The following is a 16,191-nucleotide window of genomic DNA, read 5'->3' on the forward strand; positions in this document are numbered from 1 at the left end:
AGCACTTAGGCTCTGCCAGGATATATAGTGAACTGTTTCTAACCTGTTTGAGGGGACTTCAGTTGGATTTTAGTCATTATTCTGTTAATTTCTTATGTGTTGGGTTAAATTTCTTTTCTGACCAGGGGGATGCTCGAAGATTGTCAACAAATCTGTACTGGCTGGTGGTGTTTGTATTGCCTTCTGTGATGGGTTGGGGGCATTTCTAGAGCTGTATTTGAGTTGCATTTCTGTTACTTGCTTTTGCATTGACATCACTGAAGAAGGGACAAGTGAAAGAAAATCAGAACCTATAAATACTGCATCCACAGCCTCTTCCCCCTAAAGCATCTGGAGTGATTAACAAAAAGATCTGAATTCAGATCTCTCATTTTTTAAGAGAAAAACCTTCCTCATATTTTCCACTATTGGGCCTTTGTTCTCAACCTCCTTAAAGCCACCTTGTAACCCAGGCACTGAAATGAACCTGGAATTAACGATGTATATAGGGTAAATGTAGTTTCTTATAAGGAAATGGTAGTGTAACCTAAATAGGCAAAATAATCATAAGCTGCTATTGCTGAAACTAGAAGAAATCAGTTTTAATATTCTTTTTATTGATTTATATTGATACATTTTGTTTGGACAGTTCCAAACACCCAAATGACCACAAAACACATTTTCCTGAAAATAGTTTAACAAGACCAAATAGAATGTGATTTACAGTTTTTGTAATATTTTTAAAGCATTAATCAGCCAATCAGGAAGAATTTATGAAGCTATTCTATTTTCTACCAACAAAAGTACTTACTATCTATATTCTGAAAAAAACATTCTTTATGCACCATTTGTATATTGTGCTTAGGTCTTGGAATCTAAACATTGAGGAAGTTGCTCAGAATGTTTGAAAGTATTAGACTTGTGCGACTTCCCCCCTTTTCTTTAATTAAAAGCCTCTATTTCCAACCTTTCAATCTTTTCCTCCAACTGTCCTCAATAATTACCTTCAATTTTTAATAATATATTGCTATAGAAAACTAGAAGATAAATTTTAAATTTTTGATAAAGATGTTCTTGTTTTTTCCTAATTCAGGCTTAGTTTAGTATGTTTTAGGGCAAAAATAAACTACTAAGTTTGGAATTTTGATCCTGAATTTATTTTATTGTAAACCTCATTCTAGCTCAAAAAAAGCCAGAGAAAGTACAAGTCCCTCTCTTCCTCAGGCGAGTCTACTGTCAGAAATTAACCTTTGGGTGTCTTTCAAGGGACCTTAAGGAAGAATTCCATTGTACATTAAGTAGATCAGCATGTTTCAAAAATGGATCAATAAAAGTTTTCCAGTAACTATTATTGCTATAAGAATATGGGCCTGCTGGCTTACCTACCAAGCACATTCACTCAAAAATATAAGCTCTTTCTGGACCTTAACCCCATTTACTAGTCTTACAATTCTGTCATAAGGAAGCTACATCTTGGGATGTTGTTATGACCATTGTTAAATGGCCTTTCCTGGAGCTAAGTGCTTTTAAAGCACTCATTGTATTCATTATTTCATAGTAAAGTGCTTTTAAAGCTCTTTATTAAAGAATAAATTTCTTCTTGATTCAGGAAGTAATGTTTTAAATCTTAACACTGTTTTAGCCATTATGTTGCCTTTTTCATGGAAGCAGCCTGGTTCCAGGAAGTAATTCAGCATCAGATTTTATTAGGTATCATGAACTTTCTTACATGGGGAGGTTTTTTGAGGTAACAGCTGGTTGCCATTCTAGTTGAAGCCTTACGGATTTTTTTTGTTGGTTGGGGGGAGGCAGTTAGAAAAACCAGCTCTTTACAATAAAGGGCAGAATAACTGAAATGGTATTTCAAAAGGAAAATGCACTTTGTACTGAAATTTGTAGTGATAATATGATCATAAAACCCAATTGGTTTGTTCTTACCTTAATTTTTCCCCCCATAAAATTTTGGACATAATTTATCTCTTTGCATGATAGAATGCTGATAATGCATTTCTCCACAACAAAGTTGTTTAACTATCAGAGAACCTTTGGGGTTCTTCCTGTTGTTGATAATGTGTGGTAAATATCAGGAAGAACTAAGTTCAAATCCTGTCTCAGATACTAGTTGTATGATCCTAAATGATAGACACTTAGCTTCTCTCAGATTTAGTTTCCTTATCTGTAAAATGGGAATAATAATAGTATCTACCTTATTGGATTGTTGAGTGGAACATATGAGTTAAAATATATAATGCATTTGGCAAACCTTAATGTGCTATATAAATACCAGCTTTCATAAGCCCCATTCTAAATAATATATCAGTTTACTTCAATGTAATATTTTACTGTTTAAAACATTCTCTTCTTCATCTCTCCATCCCCATCCCCTCAGAAAAATTCAGAGTTTTCTTTCTGAACTTTGTTATTTGATAGCAAAAGGAGAAGGAATTTTAGATCCTGCTTTTATAATACACTCATTCTGTGAGTTCACAGGATATTAAATTATGATCAGGCCTACAGAACCAATCTTGAAGTGCTTTGATCAGCTACCACTACTTCCCACCAAGCCAGCCACCATGCCCCATTCTGCCTATCTATATTAGATTGCATAAATGTTTCTAGACAAAGGTATTAAAATAGTGAGCTATCTTTTAGTCCTCACAAGCAGACATCCCTGGGGGCTCCTATAATGGGTGGGATTTTGAACAAGGGAAAGTTTTAACATTTTTGGTTTCTTCATTCCAGATCACACATTAGTGTGGTGAAGTTTATCCTGAAATTATTCTTTTCTCTAAGGATAGAAAGCTGTATCTTAGATCCAAGGATCACAGATTTTAGAGCTGGAAGGGTCCTTTTTCTGTGAGGATGAAGGTTTTAATGGAGTCCTAGTAGCATCATAACCATTCTGTTTTTGCTAAGGGTCAGAATATGCAAAAGTCAAGAGTCACCTGCCAAAGAACCACACTCAGCAAACAGGGGCTTGGGCCACATACAACAACAGGCAATACTCACAGTCTCTTTTTCTCAGAAGTAGGCCAGGAGGAGATGTAGAGAGCCCAGGTCACGCAACTTGGCAAAGGCAGACCCACTGCCCTCACACTAACTCTTCCATTAGTCACTGAAGGACTTGCTGGAGACCCTACACCTTAGTGTATTCCCACGGGAAGAATTTCCTTGGCCTTATCTAGGAAGTGCTACTGGTGAAAGCTTGGAGAACATCAGATTAGGAGTTTCCTTTGATGAGTTTGCAGTCCCCAAAGAAACCCTAGTTCTTCTTAGTGAGCGAAATACCTCCTCATATTCACATGGGGGATCAGCACCAAGCTTTCTTGTTCCTACATTTAAATATTTCCTCCTCCCACCCCCTATTCCCTCTAATGCCTGGTACTTTTCCATAGGAAACTGGTTGACACTGTACACTTTAAGCCAACTGGCAATTCCATTTTTCTCTTATGGTAGGAATAATCCCTTTCATAGGTAAAAAGTTTGTGCAAGTAAATGGCCTTATAGAAGGTTGGGAGGGTAGGATGTCTGGTTAAAAAGCTAAACAAAATATTTTCTTTTGGAAGCAAGAACTTTTTATTTAAGCAGTATCAGAAGCAGAATTTGGCTTAACTTTACACATTCCAGGACAATATTAGCAATATTGTTACCACTTAGAGAAAAATTTCCTTGGACTTTAAAACTACTGCTGCAACTGCTACTATATACACATATGAATCATCAATATAGTAAAGATGGTAATTAGATTTATGGGAGCTGGTGGGGTTACCAAGAGAAAGGATATATATGGAAAAGAAAATTAAGGTCTGGGACCTTCTTGGAAATAATTAGAAGGCATTATTTGGATTTTGAACTAGAAGAGGACTCAAGAGAAAACATAAGGCAGGTAGGTAGGAAGAGAAGCAGAAGAGTATTATTTGTCCTATTAAATAAGATAAACACTATAGTTTTCTGTTTCTTAAATGCTAAATTTTCATTTTTGTATATTTAGCTTGTTCCTTTTTTCACTGTAGAACATAAGAAAAGACTTGAGTTGGTAATTTGCTCTGCTGGTTCAAGTGATTCTATTATGTACAGCTACAAATCTCTACTACTTCAAAATAGAAGAAACTATTTGTCAAAAAATTTTTTTATTACTACAGTTTTGAGATCTTAATTCTGATAGGAAAAACCTAGATACCTAACATTCATCTGACACTTTCCTTCAAGTAGAATTGACCCAATCAGTGCTTCTCATTTGTTCCTTTTTCCCTGCTATTTGTATTTGCAACTACATAAATATTTGAAAAACAGAAAAAAAAAGAAAAGGTTACCGAGGAGATCACAGGATAACATCAGCCTGGAAGCAATGTAGTAAAGAAATGGACTAGTATTCCGGGAAGTTAGGTTGTTGGAAACTTGGATATACTACTTATTTCCTAACTTCATGTGAGGCACTTCAACTGCCATTGCTGGGGGGAAATATTGACATTTGGATGGATGACTCTTTGTCTGTTTCAGAACCATTTCACTTTTAAAGAGGAATTTATATATTATATATTTCTCTTGCCTTTCAACCTCTTATCCCCCAGAAGAACTGTAACATCTTTGTAAATTCAAGAGTTTCCAGTATTTCATTTGATCAAAATTTACATTAGGTTCATTTCCTCCCTTTGGCTTTCAATTCCAACAGTATCAGAAGTTTCTGAATGACTATATTCAGTGGTTTTTGAATCTTCAGATGGGAAGGGGAGGTCTGGAGCTGTGATTTCATTAGCACAGGGAACTCATGGTGAGAAGATTCCTTTTACCAATACAACAGCTGTTCTATGTATAGTCTTAGAGAGCTGCCTGGGGAACTGAGAGTTAAATGACTTAACCAGAGGCCAACTCGGTATTTGTCCAGAGACAGAACTTGAACCTGGGCTTCTCTGACTCTTGAGGCTAGCCCTTTATTCATCACAGAACACTGCAATCTCCTCTGTGAAGCCTTTCCTTGTTCACTAAAGCCTATGGGATGATGACTTTCACCTCTTCTGAACTCATGACATTTATAATGTATGTGCCATTCATACATCACTCAATCATATACTATGTTGTATTATCTTTTGTATTATTATAAATGTGTTGCATTTCTTTGTATAGTCTACAATGCCTAGTATACTGTTGTGTACATAGAAGATTCTCAATAAATTGCTATTGAGGGGGCAGCTGGGTAGTTCAGAGGATTGAGAGCCTGGCTTGGAGGAGATCCTGGGTTCAAATGTGGCCTCACACTTCCTAGCTGTGTGACCCCGAGCAAGTCCCTTAACCCCCATTGCCTAGCTCTCACCTCTCTTCTGCCTTGGAACCAATACGCAGTAGTGATTTCTAAGATGGAAGGTAAGAGGGTTTTTTTTTGGGGGGGGGGGTATTGCTATTGAAAGAAAAACATAGAAAAAATGTTTTTATCTCAGTGCCAAATATACTGCTGCATTATTAGGAAAGGTCTTCAGGAGAAAAGAGGAAAGCAAGTTTTGAAGATGGCAAAATGCAATTCTGCTAGTTAGAATAAATCTAAAGAAAGAATCACTAAAATACAGGTGCACCTGAACACAGCTGGAAAGACTGATCCTCCTGAAATTTCCTTGTCACTCCTTGCTCAACATACTGTGACTGTAGAGAGAAAACTTCTTTCCATCTGTGTTTCCAATTAAAAAAACAAACAAACTGGGTCACAGAATGTTTTCATTGACCTCAACTAAAATACTGCAGTTGCAGTTGAATCAAAATAGATTGAAAAGAAAAAGTAAAGGCAGAAAACATGGCAAATCAAGGAAATTAATTTTTAGTTTAATATTATAAAAATAACTTGAAATAAAAAAAAATCCTTTTGCTTTCCTAGAGAGAAAATACCTGAGAAATCCACCATACTAGAGGTAGGAGTATCATTGCACTGATTTTTTGGACATCCCCTTTAGCACCTGTACTTATTCTCTCTCAATGACTGTGTAGTTGTAGTAGTAGTAGTACTAGTAGTACTAGTATTAGCAGTAGTAAAAGGAAGTTCTTCATAAGTGGCAGCAGTATTGCTAATATTGAGTTGGAATGTATAAAGTCAAGCTGAGTTGTGCTTTTGATATTATTTAAATAAAGATTTCTTCAGTCCCACACTTCCCCCAGTTTCTTCTTGCATTGTATTTCTTTACACAATCTACAGCACCTGGCATACTGCTGTACACATAGCAGTTACTGGACATTTCAAACTAGGTGTCCTGGAGACATCTTAAACTTATCATATCCCAAACAGAATTCATTATCTTTCCCTCCAAAACCCTCCCCTGTCTCAAGCTTCTAGGTTTCTGTCGAAGGCACCACAGTGGCATTATGCTGAATTCTTTACAATGCATAACCAATCATCAATAATCTTATCCTCTTCACTCACTTAGCTTAGGCCTTCATACCCTATATCAGTAGTATCAAACTCAAATAGAAAAGAGGCCACTAATCTGTACATAAAGATCCGTGTAGGCCACATATTGAATTAGTTTTAAAATGTAATGGTATTTGTTTTATTTGTATTTTTATTTATCTTGTTACATATTTCCCAATTATATTTTAATCTGATTCTAGCACCACTGGGGAAGGCAGCATCTTTGACATCCACATTCTAGATTATTAATTTTTTTTTTTTTTTAAGAAAACTCATTCTCCATCTTAGTAACAACTCAGAAGACAGAAAGAAGGATGGGGCTAGACAAACGAGGTTAAGTGACTTGCCCAAGGAAATACTCTGAAACAAAATTTGAACCCAGATCTTCCTGACTCCAGACCCATCATTCTATCCACTGAGCCACCTTGTCCTAGAGTATTGCAACAAGCCTCCTAACTGAAATCCTAACCTCAGGTTTCTCCTCACTCCAGTTCATCTCCTACATTGCTGCCTAAGGGAAAGCACAGATCTAACCATGTCATTTTTCTTTTCAAATTCCATGGCCTCCTGTTGTATGTAGGATAAAATGTAAATTCTCTGTTTAGCTTTTAAAGCCTTACACATCCTGGCCCCAACCTTCCCTTCTAGCTTCACTGGATATTACTTATGCTCTTTATGTTCAGTTGTTTCAGTCGTGACTGACTCTCCATGACTCCATTTGGGATTTTCTTGGCAAAGATAATGGCGTAGTTTTCCATTTTCTTCTCTAGTCCATTTTACAGATGAGGAAACTGAGGCAAACAGGATTAAGTGACTTGTCCAGGGCAACACACAGCCAGTAAGTGTTTGAGACCATATTTGAACTTGGGAAGGTGAATCTTCCTTGACTTCAGGCCAGTCACTCTACCATCTAGCTGCCCTCTTCTTTGCTCTATGATCCAAATAAACTGCACTCTCAGTTCCTCACATACAATACTCAATCTCCTGCCTTAGTGCTTAATGTCCTTCCTCATCTCCATTTCATAGAATCCCTCTCTTCCTTTAACATGGATTTAAACACCATTTTCAATTAATACTTTCCTGATGCTCTCAGCCATTAGAGCTCTCCATCCCAAGCTATCTTGTATCTAATTTCTTTATATTTATTCACATTATATACATATATTCCATTGATATTTGTACTTCTATCTCCTATTAGGATAGAAACTCCTGGAAAGTAGGAATTTTGTTCTTTGTAAATATATTCTCAACACCTGGAACAGCGCCTGGCTTACAGAAGGCTTTAATAAATGCTTGTTGATTGATCAATATAGTTCTAAAATCCCAGAAGTGAGCAATTGTCACCCTCTTATATATATTGTGTCCCCTTAACCATATTTAAACAAACTTCTTTTAGGAAAAAATGCTGCTCCTCTCTTAATGTTGCAAACCTGAGGTTTTTTCTTGTTATGTTCACCATGTCCCTCTCCAATCTTTTCCCTTTCCCATCGGCAAATCTTGGTGAATCCAAATCTGGTTTTAGATTACTTTGGGGGAGGGGGTGTGGAGGGGGGGGTGTTACCTTTGCTTTACCCTGCCCCCCTTTAGTTTCAGCAATGGCTGTGACAGAAGAGACCCTTGATTTAATCATATAATGTTACTAGGACTTCATCTACCATTCCTAGCCCTGGAAAGGCAATAGTGTTTTCATTAACAGTTGACAGGGTCATTGGCCTCCAACTATTCTGGGGAAGAAGGAGGACCATCTACTTTCCATCTAGAGACAATATATGTGGAAATGTGGAAAATGAGAGTAGGGTAACCCAAATCAGCAGAAACCAAGCCAGGGAAGCTTTTCTGTGGTTTCAATTTAAGCAGGAAAACGTCATAACTTTACTGTGATGTAACAGACTTGGAGATATATTTTAATAACCAAGGGCTAAAGCTTATGTTTACAGGTTGCCCTCCTCAAGAACAGAGGGGAATGCAGGCTGGGTAGGGACTTCCAAATTACTTGGCATTATTTTAAAACTTTTTCTTAGCAATATAATACATCTCCTCATTGTTTTAGTGGTTTGGTAGTTAATTTTTTTCTAATGAGGCCAGGTTAACTGAAATCATCTGACATTGGGGAGAAAAGGGAGGAGGTAGTTAAAAAGGAACCTAATTAGCAAGTTAATTATAGCAAGCAAAAAGTGCACTGGTTATATAAATAAGCTATTGTTATTCGCATGCAAGTTGGGCCATGTCGGGGGACTTGTTAAGGTTTAGAGGTCAGAAGATCCTTGTAATTGGATGAAAAAAAAATAAAGCAAAATAACTACCACCACTCTAGAGCTAAGAATGGTTGGTGATCAGCTAGCGGAAATATCTTATTAAATATTGGGGTTCTTCTGCTCGAGTGGTTGTTGGAGCCGCTGCAGGCAGACCAGGAAAGGCTAATAACCCCACCAAACCCAGCCAGCTGGAACCAGAGCTGCCAAGATTGCTGATGGGGAAGGTGTAAAGGACTGGACACCAGGGTCCCTGGACTGGAGAGGTGGTGAAGAGGGGTCTAGATGGTAACACTATGTTTAGCAGCAAGAAGAAGTACATTGTCAGTGGCGGCTCTGGAATTAAAGCCCAGGTGAGGCTGGATTTGTTGCTGCTGCTCGATATAGTATGAAGCCAGTGGCTTATATGTCTTCTCTTTCCCCACTTCTGCTTGCTCCTAAACCTTTCTCTCTCTGGCATGGGAGCAAGTGTCTCCCCAGTCTCTCTCTTCTTTTACCTCATTACCTGTTAGAAGGAGAGAATTCTCTATGGAGCTAGAGGAGAAGAAGTGAACAAAATGTTATTTTATAGAACTCCTTGGATTTCACATTAATTCTAAGAAGGTAGAGACTTCAGGAGATTGAGGTGACAGAGCTCATCAGTGGTGAGGAAGGTGGGGAATATATGACTGCATCAGAGAGTAGGTATTTGGGTTAAATGTAGATCAGCATTGTGTTCCTGGGGCTGGGGAAGGACTCTAGAGGACAGTAACCCTTCACAACAGAAACAACTTTTTTTTTTCTGGGATTTAGACTTGATTAACCCCTAGTTCTAGTTGATGAGAAAACACTAAATCCTAACAAAATTTCTGCATGACTCCAATTTTGCACTATCAGTTTGTTACCAAGATTCCAGTTTCAAATAGAATAAATTCTCTAACCAATAGAGGATTTTAGAGCCCTTTGCCTCTCTATTCATGAAGATCTTAAAAAGTGTGCCTAAACTTGGGACTGAGTCTAAGGAAATACTAATGCCCTAAAAACTAGTTTAAGATAGTGGTCATTATTTCTTTAAAGTGAAGTGTTACTGGTATATTTGGGTTTATAGACTAGAGCTCTAGGTTATAGATTATAGGACTGACTCAGTATCCAATTCAGGATTGATTACACCTTAAGAAAAACAACTAACAAATAGCATTCTAGTTAGTCGCTTAATGTGGTGGTATATTAATGGAAAACTGATTTGCTACCTTTTCTTTATCTTAGTGGGTCTGGAAAGAATAGAAAAGTATGTGACTTTCTTCTTAAAGAGAGTTAGGGAGGGGGCAGCTGGGTGACTCAGGGGATTGAGAGCCAGGCCTAGAGATGGATGGGAGGTCCTGGGTTCAAGTGTGACCTCAGACATTTTCCAGCTCTGTGACCCTGGGCAAGTCACTTGACCCCCATTGCCCAGCCCTTACCACTCTTCTGCCATGGAACCAATACACAGTATTGATTCCAAGACAGAAGGTAAGGGTTTTTTAAAAAAAGAGAGAGAGAGAGTTAGGGAGGTTGAGTTCAGCTCAAGAACCATCACTGTGTATGGATGGCTCTCCACTCATGTTTTTGCCCCTATTATCTTTAGACTTTGTTTACCATTCTTGTTATTTGTATAAAACTTAACTAAAGTAAAGATAACAAAGAAATAATAGTCTATCTGGCTTCACTCTCTTTGGAACAAATGTTAATGATTCATTTTGCACTTGTTTTTGGATGGCAACTATAATTTCATTGATATAAAGAACTCCCAGTGAGGAAACTCCCCCTAACAATAGAAATTAATGCCGCTGAAACCTAAAGCCTCAAGAGTTTCCTGAAACATTAAGAGGTTAAATAACTTAAAGGGATTCTTGGGGATTTTGAGAACATCTGTGTACTAAACCATGCCGCTTTGGTCATAGGTGTATCTCAGATGCATTCTGTAGCAGTTAGGTATACAGGAGCAGAGATGTCAAACACCTGACTGAGTCCCTTTGCCCCCAACCAGAGTAAAATGTAATTGGGAAGTAATTTAACAAAAGATACAAAAATACAATAAAACTTGGACAGTGTCACTTTTTTTATTAAAGCAATATGTGCCCCTCAGGGATCCTTATTTATGGATTAGTGCCTCTGTTTTTATTTCAGTTTGATACCACTGTGCTAGAGTGTGGAAAAGCAGTTATTCCTTACTTTACAAATCATTAATTTTTGCATTATTGGATAAACTGCTAAACCACCATGCCCAGCTTTTCTGTCTATAAAATGAAAATTTCAGTTTCCCCAGTCTCCCTCTATCATCACTTCAGTGAGCATTTTGTAAAGAATAGTGTGGTAATATAAAAGCACTAAGTTTCTCCAAATGAGAATGCTAGATTAATGTAAATGCTTATAACCTTGGTATTGAGTCATTTTCAATACTCTTAATATCTAGAGTCCCTATAGCTGCTTCAGAATGATAATAATGGAACACTCTCTAAGCAACTGTGAAAGAACTCAGCCTGAGTGAGGAAGAGAAAAAGATGGATTCTGAACTTGAAAAGTACAAGGTGTTTTTTATAAAAGCAGCACAATCCTGATTAATTTGGATCTTGCTCAAAATGGCAAAAAAAAAAAAGCCAGAAAAGCAACTTCCAAGGCATATGTGTACATTCAGCCTAATCTTATAGACCTTCCATAAAAGTTCCATAAGTACAATATTCAGAATTATAACCTTGAGGCATTATAAGATTATGAATCATCAAAAATTAAGTTATATTCATTCTTATTATTAAGGCAGGAAAGTGAACTAAAAAATTTCAGAGAGTTTTTCAACAACAAAGGTTAAAATAGAAGCTATTTCAATGACTTGGTTAATGAGAGTGCCATATTCTTCAAGCGTCTCTTTTAGTTAAGATTTTATTTTATTTGTTTTTGGAGGGGTATGGTCAATATATGTGGTGGTATTTTAGATTTTTGCAGTGAAGACATTCTGGATTTTCATGGAAATAAAATATTTTTACGGTAGGAGATCTATCCTCTAACCTCATTAAGAGTCTTAACATTTCAACTATAGTTTAAAGGGAACATCCTTTACTTGAAAGGTTGGAAAGAAGACTTATTCAAGAGTAGGAATTGCTTTGATTGACTTTTAGTCTCTTAATATGAAATATCTTTTGCTGGATGTAACTGGACCTTTTTTCTCAGCAGATCCAGTTTGCTGACCAGAAGCAGGAATTCAACAAACGTCCCACCAAGATTGGACGCCGCTCTCTGTCCCGTTCCATCTCTCAATCATCTACTGATAGCTACAGTTCAGGTGAGTAATATAGCAAGCGGCTCCGGCTACTCCTATTCCAATCTAAGTAAGGGCCTGTAAGTCACTTGTTGAAAGAATAACAACTGCTTCCTTTCCCTTCCCTTCCATTTTCTCTTCTTTCTTCCCTTCCCTTCTGTCATAGAAAGGTACTAAGTATAGATTCCGAGACAGAAGAATGGTAAGTATTAGACATTTGAGGTCAAGTGACTCGTCCAGGGTCACACAGCTTGAAAGTTTTGAGGCCAAAGTTAAATCCAGGTCTTCCCAACTCCAGGCCTCTATCCACTATTGTTACCTAGCTGCCATAACCTTTTATTCTTAATAGAAATTCATTCCAAAATTTCAAGTGGAATCTTTTGATTCATTTTTGAGAGTTTATGGGGGGAACTAATTTCTTTTTGAGGGGAGCACTCATTTCTCATAGATTCTTTCTAATTCATAAAATAATTTTCTTCCTATAGTTTTTAGGACAGGTTAGTAAAAGAAAGACAATTGTTGGACCTACCCAGAAAGGTAATAATAGCCTTTTAAAAACTGTACTTAAGATTTATATTTTCCCATCCTTTCTATGCTCTCATTTCTTTTTGTGCAGAAGTCCTAAGTACTTGCAGATATCCAGGGAAGCTTCCCATTCCCCAGCAGTCCCCCCAACAGCCTCCTCCAGCTCAGTCCCTTCCCATGGTTTCTTTGGCCCCTTGGCCCAGGAACCTTTTCCTCATCGTCCCTCCAATGCTGAGACTAGAACCTGGAACCTACACTTTGCAAATCATGCCAGAGCTGGCCACCGCTGTTTCCCCTGGTTCCTGGCAGTCAGTAGGATAAAGAACAGTCAGGACCAGCCTGGAAGCCCCTCTCTGAAAGTTGTCCCTTTGTAGGGTGCCTAGCTTCAAATTGGCGTCCCTACTGCCCTCCTCTTCCTTCCTTCTCTTCTTCAACTTCCTGGTTTTTGAGCCTCAGCCTTCCTTGCTATAGAACTCTTATCCTTCTTGACATCACAGTGGTCTTGGTTCCTTCTTTAATAAATTGGAGAAGAGGGGGGAAAAAGAAAAGCAATGAAGACATTCTGACTAGTTCAAACAAGTTTTGTAAGGATTTTTGTCTCCAGTGCCTTCTCTCCTGGGCTGTTTTATTCCCTCGCCTATAACATACTAACTCAGGTGTATGACTTTGATGAGCCTTGGAAATCTGAGCAGAAATTATTGTAGGAACTAATAGTCCTTGTTAACTTTTATTGGAAAACATTGACCAGGTGTTCCTAAATGGCTAAAAAAAAGGCTAAAATGCCCCAAAAGACTAGAAAAAGGCACAATACTAATGTCTTCCATTAAATGGTGCTCAAATATCTAGTTCATTTAATTGATTAATTGATTATTATATTATTATACATTACTATAATAATAAAGTATTTAAAATAATTAATAAATTATTCATTTAATATATTAAACGGAGCAAAAAAATTATCCTAACCTTTTTAGTTAAGATATTCTACCAGTGGTTCGTATCATCTGGAGTACCAAGTATAAACATGGTCTGCACATTAATAAAAACTTTTAACAGAACTGAAGAAGATTTAGAGGAGTACTGAAATGAAATGAAAAAAAAAAGGAATGAAAAGATTTCACTACATGTAGCTAGAATTTAAATTTATAGACTTATGAAAGAACTTGATCAGAAAAGTACGTTTATTCAAATGCCAAAATTCTAAATTTAAAGGAAAGGGTTATATCCTAAGCCTTGAGAGAGAGAATGATTCAAAGGAAATTCTGCTTTGTACTACAAATGACAACTAATAGCACTTGCTACTTTAAGAGGTCATTAGGCTGAAATATAAGCAGATGTAAGGGTTTAAATAAGTTATCTAAGGAAACTAGGAATGTTTTGGAGGTACTTACTTTTAACCTTTTGAAGATGACATCATAGAAAGCAACTTTTTTGTTGCTTTTGTTGGCACTGATAGTATTCTAGTGGATGAACTGTAGTCTAGCCTATTAGCAGTTCTTTAGTAGGTTCTTATATAATTCTATATTAAAAGTTCATTCTAATCACCTTTTAACAGTAGATTCATACTTTTATTAAAGGCACCATTGTGGCCTGAAGTTTTACTTTTGGTCCCCACTCCAATAGAAAAAAGGAGTTGGTGGTTCTTTTTGTTGTTGTTATGTAGAGTTGAAACTTAATTCTTTGGCTGTGCTTTTTAAGCTGATTAGACTGTGTTCTTTAAACTTTCCCCTTCATAGCTTTGTCTAGTCCTTGAAGCTGTGAACAGTAAGGCACATGATATAACTCCCATGATTTTTTAATCTGAAGAATCTCAAATATTGTAGCTAAATTTTTCTACTGAAACAACCAGAATAGATAAATATAAGAATGAGATTCATAAGTGAATAATTTAGCACTCAGGATAAAATTCATGAAAATTAATTGTACAAGTGTTTAACATTTAAAAGTATGAATTCTAGTTTTGATGAAAAAATTGTACCAAATTTAGGAATGAATGGGCTCTTCTGTCCTGTCTTCCTAATATTCAGGGAGGAGAAATATCCTTTCATCTAGTTTCTTAACAAAGTGGCATGACATTATAATGAGCCCATAATTTCTCATGAAGTTTCATTGGTAAATTTGAGCTAGTGTCCATACAGGTATTGAAGTCTCCTAAATAGTTTGGGCAAATGGCTATTCTGTTAAGCATATTCAGTTAACATAAAATGTGTCTTGAGTTGGAAGGGATCTCTCATCTAATGGAAGTCTCAGCTAACAGCATCCCTCTCTTGAGGGTTACCAGGAAACCTTCTGCTTCATGACACTATCACACATTTAATCAACATCCTCTTAAAATGTCTTACAAGTGGACATTGCCATAGTTTGATTCTTGTCAATATGGAGTACATTAGAATGAGTAACTTCCTTGATAAGAACACTATACTAAAATTGATCAGAACACTATACTAATAGTAATGTGAACTGAGATTACATTTGCATTTCGAGCATCTAAATAACAATTATCTCATTTGAGTTCCTTGTCACTTCATATCTCCAGGATATCTTGCAAACTTTTATCAAGATCATTCATACAAACCTTGGTTTAAAAAAAAAAGTGAAAGGAACCCTGGAGATATGAATGCTAGAACTTAATCTCTATTTAATGTCCTGTGCAACTGTTCATCTTTGATAAGTCTCATTTTCTATCATCAGCATTAGGAAATAAAATGAGGTAATGGGAAGTGGGTGGTGAGTGAGAGAATTTCTGCTGAAAAGTCAATAACAATTGAATTGGCTTATTGTTTTGCAAATGAGATGGATAGATATGTACCTATAAACATTTGGTATCCACTTTCAACATTTATTATAACATCAGTGACCATAATAAATGTTCTCACAGTTGTGAAGGATTCCTAGACTTTATTTATTGTATATGTTTATGAACAACTGTTTAAACTGTCTCTACATATGAATCAATCAGAAGAAGAGATCATAGGACTTATCAAAAGAAGCCATTGTGTCAGGATATCTCTTATTGAAGGGCACTTAGATGCCTAAGCTGTAGCCATAACCCCTTCTAAGCCAAGGCCTGTGGCTCTGAGCTACAGATAGTTGTCATTTCCAAATGATACTAGTTGTCAACTAGTCTGACTAGTTGAATGACTAGTTGAATAGGTCTTTGAAAGCATTTTGTAGAAATAAGCTGTTTTGAATGCTTCCCCCAAACAAACAAAACTATTGAATTCAAAAGAAAAGAGACTGCAAAAGTGAGGTCTTTTTGTTGATATGTTTTTGAATAAAAGCCTTTACAATGGGTTAATTAATTGCCACAGTTAATAACTGAGAGGGATGGGAAAACTGTGCCCTTTAGTTCCTGACTAGCTGTTGTAAAATCCCAAGAAGTGCCTGATGAACAAAGTAACTATGTTGAATACTTTTCACATTTTTCCTAAAGGATTAAAATCATCAGTGAAATAAATCCTCATAGTGTTACCTAGCACACAGGTCACTTTTAACCCTTTTCATAAATTAAGAGCTGACTCAAGAATTCCATGACTTACCCAGAATTCTGAAATTCAACAGGAATGGTTCTCAGAACTCTTTACTGAAAGACTGCTTTGTTTCTCCTAGTTGTAGTCTGTAGTTCATCTGTGGATAGAAGTCTAGGATAGAGGGACTCACTCAGAAGGGACCACCTGAGTAGGCCACAGTCAGAGAATGCATCAACCAACCACCTCAGAAGTACATTATAGGGGGGCAGGTAGCTGGGAGCCAGGCCTAGAGACAGGAGGTCT

At 36.9% G+C, this 16,191-nt stretch overlaps 1 protein-coding gene across 11 annotated transcripts in view; it reads left to right on the forward strand.

Moving 5' to 3' along the window:
• The window catches only part of AHCYL2 (adenosylhomocysteinase like 2), a 156,459-nt gene that overhangs the window by 106,575 nt on the left and 33,693 nt on the right, over positions 1-16,191 (forward strand). For 4 of the 11 annotated variants that reach the window (XM_007504289.3, XM_007504287.3, XM_007504293.3 and 1 more), the window contains one exon: positions 11,806-11,917. In XM_007504289.3, the coding sequence (XP_007504351.2) occupies positions 11,806-11,917 (112 nt within the window). Of the gene's footprint in view, positions 1-8,574; positions 8,976-11,805; positions 11,918-16,191 lie in introns of those variants that run through there. The other 7 variants (XM_007504290.3, XM_007504288.3, XM_056799693.1 and 4 more) reach the window with 4 other exon arrangements.

Source organism: Monodelphis domestica, chromosome 5, assembly GCF_027887165.1.
Source record: "Monodelphis domestica isolate mMonDom1 chromosome 5, mMonDom1.pri, whole genome shotgun sequence".
NCBI lineage: Eukaryota > Metazoa > Chordata > Mammalia > Didelphimorphia > Didelphidae > Monodelphis > Monodelphis domestica.